General features: G+C 51.2%; 1 protein-coding gene across 1 annotated transcript in view; it reads left to right on the forward strand.

Moving 5' to 3' along the window:
- The window catches only part of LOC136945671 (neuron navigator 1-like), a 77228-nt gene that overhangs the window by 51219 nt on the left and 6073 nt on the right, over positions 1-19936 (forward strand). The window contains 18 exon segments of the mRNA XM_067239632.1: positions 4476-4614; positions 6805-7114; positions 10453-11290; positions 11437-11937; positions 12600-12641; positions 13116-13255; positions 13388-13570; positions 13734-13813; positions 14113-14136; positions 14368-14445; positions 15676-15759; positions 17242-17353; positions 17530-17651; positions 17993-18001; positions 18674-18858; positions 19181-19340; positions 19447-19645; positions 19749-19837. Of these exon segments, the coding sequence (XP_067095733.1) occupies positions 4476-4614; positions 6805-7114; positions 10453-11290; positions 11437-11937; positions 12600-12641; positions 13116-13255; positions 13388-13570; positions 13734-13813; positions 14113-14136; positions 14368-14445; positions 15676-15759; positions 17242-17353; positions 17530-17651; positions 17993-18001; positions 18674-18858; positions 19181-19340; positions 19447-19645; positions 19749-19837 (3295 nt within the window).

The following is a 19936-nucleotide window of genomic DNA, read 5'->3' on the forward strand; positions in this document are numbered from 1 at the left end:
CCCTCTCTCTCTCTCTCTCTCTCTCTCTCTATATCTGCTGGATCTCCTCTCTCTGTCTTCCTGAGGGAAGGGCAGACAAAGTCAGCGAAGAAGAAAAGGGAAAGTGCAACGCCGGAAAGCGAGGAAGGAGATGAGGAGAGTGCAGCGTTGGCAGGGAGGAGTGGACAGGGCGAACAGCCCCAGATAGGAGGTCACAAGTGGCTAAGAGAAGAAGGGATCATTGAGGGGGAGAGGGGAGAGGAAGGGTAGGCCAGGGCAGGGCTGGGCTGGGGAGAGGAGAAGAACGGAGGGAGAAGAGAAGAACAGTGTTTGTGATAATGAGCGCTCCACCAGGGCTTTTGGGGTGGGTTGGGGGTAATTAGCTCCATGGTATTCATAGAAAGGCACAGAGGGCCATTAACAAGAGCCAGGGGTATTTAGCTCGTCGTGAGGTTTAGTCTATTGAGTAATTCAGATTCATGTGAAAGCCGTTTGTGTTTGAGAGACAGGAGAACACATTACGTGTCCGTGTAAGAGTGTGTTCTGTTTATTGCACCGGTGATGATATTTATTGATCTACAAAGCATTTATATTGGGTGTTTTCCGTCTAGCTTTTATGCCACATCATTGGGGCCTGCCTAACACCAATCTCTTTCCCCTCTCTCTCTTTCTCTCTCTCTCTCTCTCTCTCTCTCTCTCTCTCTCTCTCTCTCTCTCTCTCTCTCTCTCTCTCTCTCTCTCTCTCTCTCTCTCTCTCTCTGTCTTTTGCGTATGTGTATGTGTTTCACATGTGCCTGTTGGGCAGTGTTCTGTTGAAAGGAAGGATGGCTTTAATATGAAGCACTTCACCATGATCCTAATTTATAGGAGACCAAATCAAATCCATATCGATGGCCATTTTGTTCATTCGATTATGAAGAAGAAGCTATTGTTCATTGTCATGATGTTCTTATTTCCTAGTTCCTGGTCTGTGAACCTTTCCTCCTCCCTCAGGCGTGATTGGTCTAAAGCTGTTACTACATACAGTCCCATATGTCTTGTCTAATCAAAACATCAGAGCCGTCTCTCACTTTGTATCAAATTAGGTTTTAGCTGTGTGTGTGTGTGTGTGTGTGTGTGTGGCTGCATGCATGTGTGTTTGTTAGTTGGCCAGATATGCATATACATGTTCAAGTGCCCAGTTACGAGGTATTAAGTTGTCACAGGGACAGGGTTTGATGGAGATTAATCAAGGAGTCATCCGAGACATGAGCTAATAGGAGACAGTGTGACTGAGATGAATGGAGAGCTAATATTAGCCTGCAGTGTCTGCAGCTGCTGCAGGAGGAAGGAAGGAGGGGGGGGTGGAGGAAGGATGAGGAGGAGGAGAGGAGGTCCGCAGCTGTTTGACGAGCAGGGATACGAGAGGACTGACAAATCCTCTTGAAGGATGAGTGGTATCAGGAGGTTCTTCTTTCCGTCACCCACTCTGCTCCATATCTTCTCATTCTTCACCCTCTCCTCACCGCTCGACAGCATCTCCTCTCGTCCTCCTTCTCCAAATCTCTCCGTTCCCTCACCCCGCCAATCCCTTTTCCCGCCCTTATCTGTTCTCTCACTGGTTCTCTCCCCCCCATCCTCCCTCCTATTCCCCTGTTCCACACCTCCCTCCCTCCATCCTCTCACCTCTCCTCACCTATCCACTCCGCCTCTCCGCCTGGCCCAGCTTTCAGCACGGCCGGGTGGGAAACGGCTATCGACCAGGCTGCCATCGATCAAATCGGTGTCTCAGTGTCTCGGCCCAGAGAAAGCAACATGGAGGCTTGCTGTTTTATAGAGGCTTTTCTAGCAGACAGGCTACTGGTCTAACCTAGGGCTCTCTGTTCTAGTACAGAGAGATGAGCCCTTCTATCACCGAGGACAACTGTTCTATTACAATGTCAAGGTTAGATGTTCTATCAGAGAGGTGAGTTGCTCTAGCAAATAGGTTAACTGTTCTATGACAAAGGTTGGATGGAGAGGTTAGATGTTGTAGCAGATAGCACAGCCATGTTCCGGCTCTAGACACAACGTGTCTACGGCGTTGTCATCTTTCCAGCTGAGGAGCAGCGTTTCATTACAAGCCAGTTAGGCGAGACCCGAAGACGCCTCGGAGACTCATCCAGCGAGCGGGCGATGAAAAACAGAGTGGCTGCCTGGAGGGTTGATTCTGCATCATAACTCTGTTAGTGTTGCACACACTCAGCAAGGACAGGCCGTTTACTGTCTGTGTGATCTCACCGGTGTGTGTGTGTGTGGTAATTCATCGTGTTTGTGTTAAGTGCTAGTCGGTAAGGCCTCCAGACCATTATATTTCTACCTGTTAAGGACTGGATTAGGCAGCCATGCAGAGGACATGTATTATCTTTTGGTTGGTAGGTTTACGTTGGTTTAAGTGCAGTTCTATGGGCGTACGTACAGCCCTATGTGACATTGCTTATAAAAAGCTAAAGGTTACACTAATTCAATGAGTTTATTATGAGTGTCTAGGCAACATAGTTACAGTAGTCCAGACCTCCTCCAGTCTGAGAGACAGTATCGCTATGTGCCATCTGGGCTGGGTAGAATGTCTGGAATCTATGATATGGCCGAACGAGAGACACCCACCACCAACACGCCTGGCCCATGTGATCCAGTCGATGATCGGCATTCTTCTGTAAGCAGATAAGCGAGGCATTTTAGCAGTGAGCTTCTATCACACTGCTACGCTCTTATCTGAGCACAACAGCTACCCCGGTGTTTCACGTTCATCAATAGTCATTTATGTCCTACCTGCATGGTCTATAAATAGCCAGTCCGGTGTCTGTGAAGCTTATCTACCACAGTCTCCAGTGTGTGTGTGTGTGTGTGTGGGTGAGCCGATATCAGTCAGCTTATTTGGAGTGTAGAGGGCACAGTTTAGTGGGTTTCGGGGTGACACACCATGCAGAGCGCAGGGTGGGCTCAGTGTGGAGGTGGTGTGCGGACCATCAAAGAGTTCTTCTCTTTGAAGCCTGGGACTGAGCCCAGACACAAACCGCTATCCGCGACACTGTCAGAAACGGAAGTGAGAGCCAGACAGATCTCTCTCCCTCTCGGGTCTCTCTCGGGTCTCCCTCGGCTGTGCTCTTCTGACCTTAATTTGACACGTCGGGAGGACGGCTACTGCAGACGCGCTCGTGTTTCCAGGGCGATGTGTTTGGAGCGCTTGCGTCTCATATCCAAAGGCCAGACAGGACGCAAGAGGAAAGGGGGGGGCCTGTCATTCACCCGCATTCACCCCCTCCTCCTCTCCCCCCTCTAACCTACCCCCGGGGTACAGTGTGACCCACGGAGGCACCCATCCGGAAGGCAAACTCGCCGAATCCTCATGCCCTGCCCCCTCCTCCCCCACTACCCCACCCTTCATTAGACCCAACCTTATAGAACGCCTCCCAGTATCATTACCCATTGACCTCCATACAGTACAGCACACACACACACACACTTAACCTTCCCAACTTCATGAGATAAATGAGAGCCCCCATGCAACCCACCCCCTACCTTCCTGTCCCTGACCCACATACAGTGCCCCTAACCTCCACTCTCCAGATGGACGCCCACCCTCACCCCACCCCCACCCTCCTCCCTGGCTCCTACAGGTCACCGTGTGCAGTGTCCCATCCTCCAGTCCTCCTTCCTCGGGTCATGGGCTCTGTGGGCCCGCCTGCCTGCTCCACAGACACTCTCCAGTCCTGTGTGACAGGCCTCAGTCGCCCGGGTTACAGGAGGAATACTCAGACATATACAGACAGGAGTGTGTAGGAGGCCAACAGCCAGACAGATAGTCTGATAGTGAGTGTGTATGCGTCAGTGTCTGTTGTGTGCGAATGCGTCTTTGTGTGTTCTCGAGTGTTGCATGTGCTCGGGTTGTTGTGTGTGTGTGTGTGTGTGTACAGTCAGGGTGTGAAAGTCTGTGTTAAAACCAGGCTGATACAGTACAGTATGTGGATCACTGCTATAAATATAGCCTCTCTCGCAATGAATATTTCATTGGACAAGCAGGAGATAAGAGAGCAGACGGCTGCTGATGTAACTTATCTGGTAGAGGGTTCATACCCTAAAGAGCGTGCACACACAGGGAAAATTAATCGACGGGGGAAATACGTGCGTGTGTGGATTAGGAGGGGTGCACTGTCAGGTTCATTTCTATCTACTTTGGGGTCAGATGGCTGAGCGGTTAGCGAGTTGGGCTATTAATCAGAAGGTTGTTGGTTCGATTCCCGGCCGTGCAAAATTATGTTGTGTCCTTGGGCAAGGCACTTCACCCTACTTGCCTCGGGGGGAATGTCCCTGTACTTACTGTAAGTCGCTCTGGATAAGAGCGTCTGCTAAATGTAAATGTACTTATTCAAGTATTTCTTTAACGTCTAGGATTCATTCGACGGGTTTGTAAAATGCTTGATGAGTAACTAGTGCTGACCTGTATGGTTCTAACGGTCACTTCCTGTTTCCTGCAGCTGGGATGAGAGCAGCTCCATCAGCAGCGGCCTGAGTGACGGCTCTGACAACCTCAGCTCAGAGGAGTTCAACGCCAGCCCCACCCTCACCTCCCTCCCCACCACACCCATAGGCTCCCGACGGAACTCCGCCATTGTGGTGAGGAACACACACACAGATACCTACATATGTACATACACACACACACACACACACACAAATGGACACTGACAGATTGTCCCACTCTATGCTGGCTTAGAGGACTATTGATCCCAGTTTATCCAGTTCAGTATTGATGATAGGCTGAGAGATGTCACACACTCCATAAGCACCACACACACACACACACACACACACACACACACACACACACATGCTGTGGTATTGTTATCTATAGGATAATAAGGATTGCTGTACAAACGCTCTTTTACACCTCCTGCAAAACAATCAATATATCGTGCACTGCACTTGTTCCAGCCGCTACACACCACAAGGGAGGAGAAGATGGTGCACACACAGTCTCTCTCACACACACACACACACACACACACAGTTACCCCACATTGAGTTAATATTCATGCTGACTGATCATTTCTCTCCTATAGGTCTAGCTGCAGCAGCAAAGGTGTCAGACAAGTGTGTGTGTGCTTGCTTGTGTGTGTGTGTGCGTGTGTGTGTGGGCGGCGTTCCTCAGTCTGTCTGATATAGGTCACACCTCCGCAGTGCTGCTCCTATAGCTGTAGTAGTGGGAGGGAGAGAGGGAGAGCGAGAGAGAGAGAGAGACGCAGCGTAACCATAGCAACCTCAATACTGGGATGCTGAGGGTGCGGAACGGGGCTTTGTCTCCTCCGGTACACTGAAGGACATGTCTAGAACACGGCCATCTGCACACACTCACACACTCACACACACTCTCACACACGCTCACACACTCTCTCACACACACTCACACACACGCTCACACACTCTCTCATACACACTCACACACACGCTCACACACTCTCTCATACACACTCTCACACACACTCACACACACGCTCACACAAAGCCATCTGCAGTTCCGCATGCGGGCCAGCAAAGACCCGTGGCCCCTCCCATCACGCCTTGTTACAGTAACCATAGAAACCATTACCACCCCCTAAAGCATAATTCATTGCCACAGCTACCAACATGCAGCCTCCATCCCATAGTGCCAAATACACATGGCTTACTGCGGCAATATCGCTCGCTCTCTCTCTCTCGCTCCTTCTCTCTCTCTCTCTCTCTTTCTGTCTTTCGGCATTTCTCATTTCCTCTGAGGCCCGTGTGACCTTCCCAGCATCCCTGTTCCTTCCTCCTCTCTGGGCCCTCGCCACGCAGAGAGGAAAGATGGAGGGAGGACGGCACGTTAGAGAGGGCGCACAACGAGGGCACAGGGAAAAGATGAAAGCGAGCGAATATTTAGAGACAAAGTGTTCCCAAACTCTGTCTCAGTGTTCATGTCTCAGTGCGCACACACACACACACATTCCACAGACAAACGTTCACATTCCACAGACAATGTGAAGCTTTTCAGGGGGTCTGTTGGTTTTAATAAAGGAGGAATTTGCCATATTAGTCTTTAGGGCATTGTTGTATAATATACCAACCTGACGTGAACACACACACACTTTCTCTCTCGCACACGGCTCCATGCAGGCTGCAGGCCTTGTGCAAAGTACCAAAAGCTTCCTGAGAAATAATCTTCTTCCTATGATGAACCTGAGCGCAGACACAGACACACACACGTCAGGCCGTAACTTAAACATGACCTCCATTTCTTATTTCCTTTAGGTCATTGTTTGACATTTTTCCTTATTGGATTACCTCCAGACTGGGCTGTTTGTTGTCTCTGCTTCGTAGGCCTGTGTGCTAGGCAGGCGAGCCTGCGTGTGCTAGCCAGGCTCTCCTCTCTCGCTAAAGGCAACCTCAGGGTTAGCTCGTCTTTGAAGTGTCAAAGTAGAGGATTACATAGATAGAGTGGAGATGATGCAGCTGTGTGTATACTTGTGTGTGTGTGTGTGTCTGTGTGCGTGTGTGTGTGTGTGTGTCTTGTGGCTTGGGTCTGAGAGTTATTCCAAAGCTGTAGACAGGGTTATGTGTTATGCCAGCAACTTGAGAAAGGGAGCTTGTTGAACGCCTTTCTGAACTCATCTCTTGTGACTACTATAACTTACACCGTCAGATCCGGCAATGATGTTTAAATACTCTGTCTCTCTCCTCATCTCTCTCCATCTCTCTCTGTTCATCTCTCTCATCTTTTTCTCTCCCCATCGCTCACTCCATCTTTCTCTCATCTTTATCTCTCTCTCTCGCCATCTCTCTCTCCAGATGCGTACGGACGCTGAGAAGCGTTCTCTGGTGGAGAGCGGCCTCTCCTGGGACGGCGACGACACCAAGCCCAGCCGCAAGAGCCTGGGGGGCGGCGGCCTGTACGACACGGGCAGCCTGAAGACCGAGTCGGCCAGCCGCTGGAAGAAGCCCCGGCCGCAGGGGGAGGGCTTAGAGACGGGCGGGAGGGAGCTGAAGAAGCCGCAGACCCTGAGCCAATCGGCCACGCTGAAGAAAGGGGGGCGTAACCCGCCCGTGGGAGTCACCTCCCCCATCACGCACACGTCACAGGGCGCGCTCAAAGTGGCAGGTGAGCGAAACGTCCCCGACGGTTATCGACAGGTGTCAAGTCTTCTCCTCTCCTCACTTTCTGTCCTTCTTCATCTTTCACTCTCGAAAGCATTTATGGACACAAACACACACACACACACACACACACACTACCACAGCTGCAGCTTACTCTCCGGGGGGTTATGGTGGTAGTGCCATGTATCAAACGCCCTTTTCCACCCACTCCCATCCTGACCCCCCCCCCCTCTCTCTCTCTTTCTCTCACACACACACACACCCACACAGGCTGTTTTTCTGGCCCAGTGATCCAGCCTCTCCCATCCACGCTTTCTTTTCAGGCTGGCACAATTTATATGGCTAACATAAAGGCCTTGTGCTCAGGGAAACAAGTACAGTGTGTGTATGTGATGTTTGTTTGTGCCAGCCAACAATGTGCTACCATCAACGCTTAACATTTAGGACCAAAGCACACCACACACACACACACACTGAGCACAATGGCTCAGTTTGTGCAGCTGGCTTTTTAAAACACACCATCTGTGTGAGTTTTACGTAAGCAGACACACACTTTCAAACACACACACACACACACACAACATCAAAACAGGATATATGTGCCAACCAGTGTATGCCAGTTAGACTGAGGGGGCACTGCCAGTGTTAAAATACTGGCCGTGGCAAACACAGCCATTGAAAAGGCTGTGATATATGTACCTGGCGGCTATTCGTATTCATTTGAATAGTATCAATCTATCAATGTGTCCTACTTAATCTGCCTCTCTCTTGTCCAATGTAATTAGCTGGATGACGAACAGGAATGGGAGCAGATGGACTAGTTCCTGTTGTCTGACCAGTGGAGATTAGAACCTTAGAAAGACAACAGCATGAGACATTCTTTAGTCTCACGGGGTGTGTGTGTGTGTGTGGCTGCATGGCAGTATTTAAGAGAGAGAGAGAGAGAGGTGTGAGATCCTGGGTGGTGTGTACTGGTATAGTGAAGGTGTTCATCATTCCAATCTTTGACTTTGGTCCCTTGAAAGACCATGTCTTTCAAACCAGCACTCACAGACACACTCACAGGTTCACGCTACGATGCTTGGTGTCGGAGGGTGTCAGCAGAATTCTGCTTAGGAATGAGATGGAATGCACCTCAACCATACCCCCCCCCCCCACACACACACACACACACAGACACACACACAGACACACACTAGGTATGACACAAGCACACTCCTCATTGAAAAACCAGAATGACAGCAGAATGAGGCCACTTGGGAAGAATGTAGAAAGCCACACCACAGTCAGTCTGTCTGTCTGTCTGTCTGTCTGTGGATGCGTGTGCTGTGGTGTGTAATAATGAAAGTGACGAATACAGATCTGGGAAGCACATCTTCATTTCATCTTCCCTCCTCTTTCCATGAAGCTGGTGGGGGTCTGAGACGGTGGACCTGTCTGTCTGTCTGCCTTTCTGCCTGTCTCTGAATGTGTGCCTGCCTGTCTGTCTGTCTCTGAATGTGTGCTTGCCTGTCTGTCTGTCTGAATGTGTGCCTGTCTGAATGTGTGCCTGCCTGTCTGTCTGTCTGAATGTGTGCCTGTCTGCCTGTCTGTCTCTGAATGTGTGCCTGCCTGTCTGTCTCTGTGCCTCCACCTCTCTGTCTACCTGTCGTTCTAGCTGTCTCCCTGCCTGCCTGCCTGCCTGCCTGCCTGCCTGCCTGCCTGCCTGCCTGCCTGCCTGTCTGTCTAACTGTGTTTATTGCAATCATTCTCCAACTGAAGTGACTACCACTTGTCTCAGCTGTCCCCAGTTGTGGTGTGTGTGATGCCACAGTCTCATTGGGTGGTCTAGGCATGCGGGCCTGGCTTCTCTGTAGAGAGTGTAGATATGAGGGATGGAGGTAGTTAGTCCACAGTAGGCCTAAATCATATCTGTCTGATGACATCAGCAGTATGTGCTTTGTCTCTTCAGCACTGGGTGCTGCAAATCAGGCCTCATTTATGTCACTGTTAATCAGAAATAACGTTTTTCTCTTACTCCGAGAGGAAAAAGAAGTGAGAGAGAGAGAGAGAGAGAGAGAGAGAGAGAGAGAGAGAGAGAGAGAGCAGGCGGGAGCAAGAGAAAGTGTTTGTTAGTGTTTTATTTCTCCCTCGCCTAATCTTGTCTGTTAGTATAATGACTCTGGATTTGCGGTTGACAGATGGATGGAGTTAGTGAAGGGTAAGCCCAGTTCATTCACATTTACCAACAACTTCTGATACAGTGACACATTCCTTTGCAGGGCCCAGTAGCTGCTAATTTCTGGGATTCGGGGTGGTATATGTGAGTGTGTGTACGTGTGGTGTGGTTATTTCTGAAGGTGAGTGTGTGACTTTGTTAATGTGTGTGTGTGTGTGTGTATTGCGGCTTTTTAAATAGTTGTAAGTGACTCCAGATGTCCCTGGGCAGCATGCTGGTGGGTCTCCTCCAACTGCCGTCCTTTGACTGTGTTAATGCCATGAATATAAACCTCCCCTAACTACTCCCATTAGAGACAGATCTGTAACTGTGTGTATGTGTGTGTATGTGTGGGTCTCTGTATGTGTGTGTGTGTGTGGCTTGGTGCTCCATTGCCTGTGTGGAGCTGTGATTCCTACTCACTCCAACATAATTTTAAAATATTATTTTCAGCCCAAATTTCCACTCGAGTCATTGAATGCCTCTTGTAGTCAGTGGTTAAAGCAAGTCCATTAGCCCCGGAAAGGATTCTGTATCTGTGAGCTCCACTCAGACTGACCTGAGGGGAGACTCTATCTACGGCCCTATAGAACCATGTAGGGAGTCATGGAGCCATGTTCCACCTCAGTCATTAGGAATCACACACAAAGACACACCGTACCAGTTTGAGCGCTAGTTTTCCATTGCAGGGTTAACCGCACAGTGCACACACACAAACACACTCACACACAGTCCGGTACAGACGCATTTTGCGGGAAAGTTGTCTATTTTATTTCAGAGGGGTGGAAAAGAGGAGTAAGTGAATGATACCGGTGAATCAGGGTGGGTCTAACTGAAGTCCATGACCTTTCTGTGGGGGTATTTTTAGTAAGAGCACTGTTACAGCCTGTGTAGGTGTCCAGTTAGGACTGGATGGACAAAGCGAAATAAATTGTAGTCATTCCAGTAATACAATGTATGTTGTGTCTAGTCATCAAGAACTGACATCCTCTCTTACTCTCTCTTTTTCCCTCCCTCCCTCCCTCCCTCCCAATCAACTTCACTTTTTTCCTCCCCTCCATCTTTCTCTGTCTCTCCTCCTCTCTCCATCTCCTCTCCCCCCCCCCCCCCCCCCCCCCCCCCTGCTCGTTCTTCTCCCCCTCCAGCCCTAGCTAAGTCTGACGGCAAGGTGGTGGATAAGTCTCGCCTGGCCATCCGGTCCTCCGGTCTGCAGCGCTCATGCTCGGACGCCGGTAAAGAACCGCGAGTAGGCGGGGCTGGCGAGCAGCGGAAGCCCCCCTCCGGCCTGGTCCGCCCCGCCACCGCCGGAGGAAACTTCGGCTACAAGAAGCCCGCGCCATCACTCGGTAACGGCACCACCGTCACGGCAACCGTCACGACCACCAACGGCTCATCCATCTGCGGCGGCTCGGCCACCGTCGGCAAGATCCCCAAATCCTCCGGCATCCCCGTGAAACCGTCCGGCGGCGGCGGCAGCGGAGGAGCCGGCAGCAGGAAAACCAGTCTGGACGTGTCGGGCAGCGAGCACAGCGGCTTCCTGTCCCCCAGCGCCAGGAACTCTGTCCAGTACCGCTCTCTGCCCAGGCCGGCCAAGACCAGCACGCTCAGCCTCACCAAGCCCACGGCCGGACGGCCTGTCAGCAGCAGCATGGACGCTGGCTGCGGCCAGCTGAGCGTCAAGCCCTTCAGCACCATGCACAGCCCGGCCAGCCAGGGCTCCCGCCTGAAGGAGCCCGGCTCCGGGCTTGGCGGGAGCGGCCTGGGCAAGGCTGGAGGCCGGGGCATTCCCAGCCCCGGGCCTGTCAACCAGACCGACAGGGAGAAGGAGAAGGAGCGAGCCAAGGCCAAGGCGGTGGGCTCGGACTCGGAGTGCGGAGGAGGAGAGAGGGCGTCGGCGTTGAAGACCCCCGGAGAGAAGCTCCAGGGGCTCAGGCCGCCCAGCTCGGGGAAGGGGGCGGAGCCACTCTCAGCCAACACACACAGGTATGAGGAGACGAGGACTCCGCAGCATGCACAAGCTGGCATAATGTTCACACAGATGCTTGAACCCACTCACACTCACACACTCCTGTTGTGGTTCCTGTCTGGTGTCTCCCCTCTCTCTGACTCCTCTCCCTTGTCTCTGCCAGGCTGTCAGGGGTTAGGACCCTGGGGAAGCCTCCATCTCTGGTTCACCTGGACAAGCTCAGCTCCAGCAGTCTGGAGGTGGGGATGGGCATCCAGGACCCCCTCCCCCCCAAGATTCCCCCCTACTCCAAGCTCCAGGATCTGGTCAGCTCTGGGGGAAGCACCACTACCCCTTGCCTGACCCCCAGTCCAGCCCCCCTCCTTAACGTCAACTCCTCAGCCTGCTTCTCTGGCCCTGGGCTGGGCCCCAGGCAGGGCTCAGCCCTGGGGGTCGGCGGGGTCGCTGGGAGCGGCTCCCCCCTGCTTTACCCCCGTCTCTCCGGGCTCCATCGGAGCATGGAGTCCCTGCCCCTCCAGATGAGCCTGGCCCCAGAGCCCCAGGACAGGGAGAGGCTGGCCGGAGGCTACCCAGGCACAGAGCAGCGAGACAGGGATAGACAGGAGGAGAGGGTCCCTGGGACCTGGAAGTCTGGGAGTAGGATGTCACTCACTCTTAGTGAAAGGTGAGGAACCCTCATAACGGGATGCACTAATCCACGCAAACATACACAAATACACACCAACATACACAACATACACACCAAAACCTGTGTAGATTCTACCTCGGATTAAAAACCAGTGTATGTGCTTCCACCTACTGGCCACAAGGAGGAACTGAGCTTCACTTTGGTTTTATTCAGTGGGAGACAGAGACTTCATATCAAATTCACTCTACAATCACAAATGTATTCAATCTAATGGCCTTTAATGGCCCAAATTTAGGTTGTAAACGCTGTACAGACGACACACAAAACTCCAGTGCTACATTTTCCATCTGTTTATACTGAGGCAGCAGTAGGAAGCCATTAGCCTTCTCAACAAACCTCAAGCCAGCAAAATCAGTGTGGCTATTTCAGACTCAGTGTAGTTAAACTACACTGTCGGCTGTTAATAGGGAGTCGCACGCGCACACACACGTACACACACACACACTCACGCACACAAAGAGCTAGGGCATTATTACTCAGGCCTATTATCAGTGCTTTACAGCTGTAGATGACTGAAGTCGTAATTATATACTGTCTTCAGCTATGCTTTTTTGTGTTTAGACACCCTGGCCCTAACACACACCCACACACTTGCAGTCAAAATGATGTCATTTCTTTATCTTTCTGTCCCTCTCCAGTTCCCACAAGGACAGAAACACTCTGCCGAAGAAGGGGCTCAGGTAACTACACACACACACACACACACTCACACACTATCTCACACACATAAGCATGTAGAAACAGGCATACGCAAACACAGATATTGCTTTTCCATACCAACCTGTCAGTCACCATCAGGGCCATGTGACCTTTTCCCCTGTCCCCTCCTTAGACATGTGTCATGTGACTGACTGTGTTAATCCTGGCCAGAGGGCTCTGTATTCACACACACCAGCAGTCAGCCAGAGGCATACATCTTGTTCTGCCCTGACACGCATCCATGTTTGATCCCTATTCAACCTTCCTCCCAATACATGAACTATCATATATGTATGAAATTATGTGTGACTTAGTGAGTGATGATACCTGATTTGGTACAGTCGGACTGGTCCATGTGTGGTTTGGATGTTATGGAGGGGTGGAAGGGGAGTGTTTTGGGGGTCCGTTGTGACTGAGCAACACTCTGAGTAACACCCAACCCCCCTTCCCTCCAGTTACAGCAGTCCGTCACAGAGTGAGGAGGAGGGGAAGGAGAGGAGACACTCCCACACCATCCTGAGCCTGACGGACTCCCTCACCCCCCCTCTGCTGCCCTCCCCCACCTCCCTGCCACGCTCCGCCAAGACCAGCGTCGGTTAGTACGACACACACACACACACACAAACACGCAAACATACATAGAATTGGATATACACAGATGATGGGTGCTGTGTTGTTTTTGTTTATGGATTAAAGTAATCATCCCCACCCCCCCCCCACCCCCCAGTGGCCCCCAGCCCCATCATCTGCCCCCCCAGGATGACCCGCTCCAACAGCATCCCCACCCACGATGCCTCCCTGGAGCTGTATACGTCCCCGCTGGGCAGCACGCTGTCCTTGGCTGAACGCCCCCGCAGCATGGGAATGGTCCGGTCCGGCTCCTTCAGAGACAGGGATCCCAACGATGAGAGTGAGTCCACTGGGATGAAATGGGGGGGGGGGGGGGGGGGGGGATCTTTCATTAAGATTTTTAATAGACTTAAATTGAATATTCCTATTTTCACATGGATTCATTCTGTTCTCCCTTCTTCTCTGTCTCTCTCTCTCCTCTCTCTCGTTCTCTTTCTCTGCAGTCCATGGCTCTGTACTCTCTCTGGCCTCCAACGCCTCATCAAACTACTCCTCGGTAAGTGTGTTTGGCATGTCAACTCAGGTGTGTGTGTCTGTGTGTGTCTGAGCATAGGCCCTTGTGTCTAGACCTGTGTCTGAGTGTGTGCACTCTTGCCCTGTGTAATTAGCCTCATGTGCACATGTGTAACCTGGAGTCTGCTGCAGTTCTGCTTCCGGATTGTTCCTCCCTCTCTCTCTGTGTTGTGGGGTGTATGTGTGGTAGACCAGCTGCTGGTTGTAAACACTAATAGAGGTTGTTGCGTTTGCCAATGTCTCCTCTTTCCTACTCCGCTTGTCTTTCTTCACCCCTCTCTTTATGTGCTCTCCCGCATGCATCCCAAGGCTGAGGAGAGGATACAGGGCGAGGTAAGTCTGGTCCTATCTTCCTCCCTCTCTCCCTCCCTCTGTCTTTTCCTTCTCATCTTTCATCCGCAGCCATCTCTTCTTTCCGTCCCCCAGAAAAACGAAATTGTGATTCCGATTCAGTCTCATGAACTGAGCTGTTTCATACCCCACTGGGATGCAAAGATAGGTGCTGTCATGGTATATGTGTTTGACGTATTCACCTTTCACAAGTCCTTCTGTGGTTCCTCACAGCAAATCCGTAAGCTGAGGAGGGAGCTGGAGTCTTCCCAGGAGAAAGTGGCGAACCTCACCACCCAGCTCTCCGCTAACGTACGTAGCTTCTCATGCTAATCTAACTGTCGCCTTTATCGCTAGCGTAGTGCCTCTGCATAGAAGAGGGAGAGGAAGGGGGCGAATGAAAAGGGTGTGTCCCCCTGCATGTGTGTGTTCTCTGAGTGTGTGTGTGTGTGTGTGAGAGATTTCTAATCCCAGAGGCTGTGTCATTGATAGATCATCTCACAGCACTCTCAGCAGTTCCTTTACACACAGCAGAGCTGAATAATGTTCACCTCGGTCTGAACCTGCCTCCGTCACGTCTCTTCAGCAAACACACGCACGCTCACACGCAAACACACGCACGCTCACACGCAAACACATGCACGCTCACACGCAAACACACGCACGCTCACACGCAAACACACGCACGCTCACACGCAAACGCACGCAAACACACGCACGCTCACACGCAAACACACGCACGCTCACACGCAAACACACGCACGCTCACACGCAAACACACGCGCGCTCCCTTTGTGTTCAGTCTATCGGATGCCACCTCTTCGTTCCGTCCCTGCAAGGTTATCAGCCCAATTTAAAGCTTCACTGTAGCGTTCCTACAGAAGTACTAGCGAGGTCTTTGTCTCAGAGACAGGCTCATCCATATTGTGACGATGTGTCTTTGACTCTCTTTGACCTTTATCTGAAAGCAGCAACCAGGGTTTTTCATACCAAACACAATACAGTGTTTAATCATACCGCTGCTCTAATAATCTCCTTCTGTTGGTTGGTCTAGGACACTGCAAGGCATATCTCCAAGCCGCTGCAGGGTTAAAAAGTGTGTGTGTGTGATAAGAATGAAAGCTTTCTCATCAAAGGGAGAAATTTGTGCTGGCTTTGTGTTATTACATGGACGAATAGGACGCACACATTCCTATCTTTGGCCCAGAAGGAGGTTGTTTTCCAATGTCATTCGATTCTCCAGTCATTCTAGGATATTCAAGCCATGGGCTGACATCATCTTAACTGATCAAATGAACTTGAATGATTCAATATTGTATTATTCCAGTCTCCAATGCAGTTGGTTTATTAGACTGATTGAGAATGGGCTGACTAGAAATATCCCGAACAGAGTTAGATCAGAGATGGAAACCTCTCCTGCAGACACAGGTTACAATGATATAGCTTCAGTGTGTGTGTGTGTGTGTGTGTGTGTGTGTGTGTGTGTGTGTGCGAGTGTTCTTAAATCTGACATTTAATTTTGTTTCTCCGACTTCTGAGCAGGCAAATCTGGTGGCAGCCTTTGAGCAGAGTCTGGCCCTGATGACCACACGCCTGCAGAGTCTGTCTGTCAGCCAGGAGCAGAAGGTACTCAGAGTTACCCAACACAGCCCCAACACTAACCAACATTACCCAACACAGCCCCAACACTACCCAACACTAACCAACACAGCCAACACTACCCAACACTACCCAACACTACCCAACACAGCCCCAACACTAACCAACATTACCCAACACAGCCCCAACACTACCCAACACTAACCAACACAGCCAACACTACCCAACACTACCCAACACTACCCAACACAGCCCCAACACTGCACCAACATTTAGTCATTTAGCAGACGCGCTTATCCAGAGCGACTTACAGTAAGTACAGGGACATTCCCCCGAGGCAAGTAGGGTGAAGTGCCTTGCCCAAGGACACAACGTCATTTGACACGGCCGGGAATCGAACCATCGACCTTCTGATTACTAGCCCGATTCTCTAACCGCTCAGCCACCTGACTAACCCAACACAATCCAACACTGCACCAACACTACCCAACACTTCCCAACACTTCCCAGCACATCCCAAACACTAAACAACACTACCAGACCCCAAAACTACCCAGCACTACAGCTGCAAATAGTACCACACACCACAGCCCCTAACACCACCCAATACTACCAGCACTCCAACACTACCAGGTCCCCAACACTACCCAAGACAACCAAATCCCAACACTACCTACTTTTATCCTTACCCAACACTATGAGTAACCATCTAGCCAATCAGCACTCAGCACGTACATTCCATCTCTCAGACCCTCTATTAAAAACAAGCTAAAGAGGACCCCAAGTGTGTGCTTTAGCACACCGGGCTTTGATCATACAGCCGAGGAGAGGAGATGAATATGGGTCGGAGGCCCGGCCACGGGGGAGGGGGGAGGGAGAGGGGAGAGTTCCGTGGGGATCTCTTATAGAAACCCTCCCCAAGGGCATGTGTTTTCTTTCTTTCTTTCTCCTTTTAGTGCACACACTCACATTCCAGTATTCTCTCTGTGTGTGTGAGCTGATCAGCCCTGATGGGTGTGTGTACGGGAGAGAGGCCACCTTTCTCTGTCTCTCTCTGTCTGTCTCTCTCTCCCTCTCTCTCTCCCCTTCCCTCCCTCCCTCCATCCCTGGTTCATGCCCTGCTGCTCCCAGTGAAAGGCCTGTCTAGACCTCTCCAGAGATGGAGTCTTTGTGGGTGTGCCAGCTCACTGACCTGTACAGCACAGCCTTATCGCAGCCGTCCTCTCTGACCTTGAGGGGAGAGGAGAGCCGGTATTGACTCGTACACAATGAGAACCAGAGAGAGGCCCTGTTTAGCCTCCCTTTGTCCATGTAACGGTCGGTGGGGGGGTGGGGGGGGGGGGGGTGGGGGGGGGGGGGGGGTTCCTCCAGGTGTGGAGGGTCACAAGCACACACTGACTAAACCCCCAGACTGGCTCATGGGTTATGGTATGTGGTATGCTGAGGACTGCTGATGTAAAAGGCAGTGTGTTTAGGGATTGTGTTTGTGCTCCGTTCCGTCTCGAGCAGGACACTGAGCTCGTGGACCTGAGGGACACCATCGAAGCCCTGCAGTCCAAGAACCACGAGGCCCAGGCTGTCATCCAGGGAGCGCTCAACATCTCCGACAGCGCCCCCAAAGGTGAGGATGACTATTGCAGCTCCTTGATAACAAAGAAAATAAGAAAATAATCTTTTAATTTGATGAATTGTTTTGAAGTTACACACACACATGCACACAAACACAGAAACCATGTAATTGATCCAATAGCTGAGCATCAGTGTGTGTGTGTGTGTGTGTGTGTGTGTGTGTTTCAGACCTGCGTATGCGTCGTCAGAACTCCTGTGAGAGCATCTCCAGCCTCAACAGTCTGACCAGCCTGTCCAGCATGGGCAGCCTGAAGGACCAGGACGCCAAGAAGAAGAAGAAGAAGAGCTGGGTAGGGGCACACACACCCTCTCACACAAACAGAGAACACACACTCACACACACCCACACACTCATACGACACACACACACACACACAGAGAACACACACTCACACACACCCACACACTCATACCACACACACACACACACACACACAGAGAGAACACACACTCACACACACAGAGAACACACACTCACACACACAGAGAACACACACTCATACCACACACACTCACACACACACAGAGACATCGTCCTCCCTGCCTGCTTGTGTATGTTAGCGTCAAATTCAATCCCAGAGAGTGACCTGAGTCTCTCCCTCCTGTCTGTTGTGTTATGTGGATATCTCAGGTGTGTGAGGTAAGTAGACTCAACATGACTCAGCGCTCCAACATGCTTCACCGCTCCAGCAGCATGGTCCACACCCTGGAAAACCAGTTCAAACCGGCTGAATCTCCCAGGGGTCGTCTTCTGCTGTTCCTCTTAGCTAACAGGTGTTTGGAGCTCGGTGCTTTCACCTGGTTAGGAGCAGCAGAGGCGGGCCCTGACAGAGAAGCTTATGAATGTCCGACAGTTGGTCCATCCATGCTGACTTTAACTTGCCCTTCGATAGACTCTCGTGTCGTTCGACTGTCCTGTTGTCATCCAAACACCTGGGACTCTGTTGTCTGTCCATGAATGAACAGACAACAGACTTCTACTTTCTCTTGAGATGTCTGTAAATGTCGACAAGTGACTTTAGTTCCGTTGGTTCCTCCTGTAGCTGTGGAACATCCTCCATCTATTTCAGCTCTCTGTGTTTTCACCAGCATTCTCACTGACCCAGTGACCGTGTACTAATTAGCCTCTCACACTTTAAATCTCCACAGTTTGGCTGTGGCAGACATGAGCAGCATGGGTCGACTTATTAACTGTACTAACACAGGCTGTCTTCTTCAGTGGCAACTTTCAGCCTGTTGAGAATCTGTACTTTTCTCTCCTGTCTCTCTCTCTCTCTCTCCATATCTCCTCTTCCATTCTGCCTCCCCTCAGTTGAGGAGCTCCTTCAACAAGGCCTTCAGCATCAAGAAGGGCCCAAAGACCTACTCGGACATCGAGGAGATCGCCACGCCCGATTCCTCCGCCCCCAACTCCCCCAAGATGCCCCACGAGGGGGGAGAAGCAGAGGAGAGCCAGACCCCGTCCCTCAAAACCTCCATCTCTGCCACCTCCTCAGTGTGAGTGCCCAGGATCGTCAAACACATCAGCCACACAGTATCATTTGCTTCTTTTGTCTGTTTTTACATACCAGTAATTCAGATGATTAAGCCTCCTTGTCTCAACGTGTTAGCCGTTAAGCCTATGGCCTTCTTAGAATATTAATCTTTTAGCTTGTTCAGCCTGGGAGCATATGTAATCCTCTCAGTAGATTGACCTGTTAGGCCTGATTACCATGGGTGTAACAATTGCCTATTAACCTCTGTGATAAGGTGGTGGCTTGCCGATTTTCCAGGTTTGCATAGTCGTTTTTGAAAGGTGTGTGTGTCTATTGTCTCTCAGGATATTGGAAGGAGAGGAGCCTGAGAGCGAGGAGAGGGTGGTGTCGGAGCTTCGCTCGGAACTCTGGGAAAAAGAGATGAAGTTGACGGATATTAGGTTGGAGGCTTTAAACTCCGCCCACCAGCTGGAGCAACTGAGAGACGCTATGAACAGCATGCAGGTGTGTGTTTGTTGCTTTGCGTGTGAGTGTGAGTATACGGAAATAAGGATGTAGGCCGCGTCCTGTGGAGGTGAAACTGAATGATTTATACCTTCCTGCTGCCTAGTCAACCGTGGAGAACTTGAAGGCGGAGAACGACCAGCTGAAGACTGGAGGTCCCGCCCCCCTCCCGACCTCTGGCCCGCCCATGTCCACCTCCCAGCCCTCTGGATTGGCTTCCCTAATGGGGTCCTCAACGAGGCAGCCAATGAGCATGTCCCTCACCAAGTCTTTCAGCCTCAGCTTGAACGACTGCAAAGATCCAGGTAGGACATATACGTACGCACACGTACACACACATACACACACACAAACATACACACGCACACACTACATGAAAACCCACCCTTCTATCTCTCTCGCCATCAGAGCTTTCTCCAGCTGACACACTGAGTGTGTCCTCCCTTCATGATGAGGTGTGTGTGCGTGTGCTGGTGCGCATCAGTGACCAGGGCCCCGTATCTGAGGTAAGCTACAGCAGCACGAGCATCTCGTCATACCACCGTTTATCTGCAGTCACAAGTCTGCAGTTCTATAATCTCTCTGTGTCTACGTCT

Source organism: Osmerus mordax, chromosome 7, assembly GCF_038355195.1.
Source record: "Osmerus mordax isolate fOsmMor3 chromosome 7, fOsmMor3.pri, whole genome shotgun sequence".
Classification (NCBI taxonomy): domain Eukaryota; kingdom Metazoa; phylum Chordata; class Actinopteri; order Osmeriformes; family Osmeridae; genus Osmerus; species Osmerus mordax.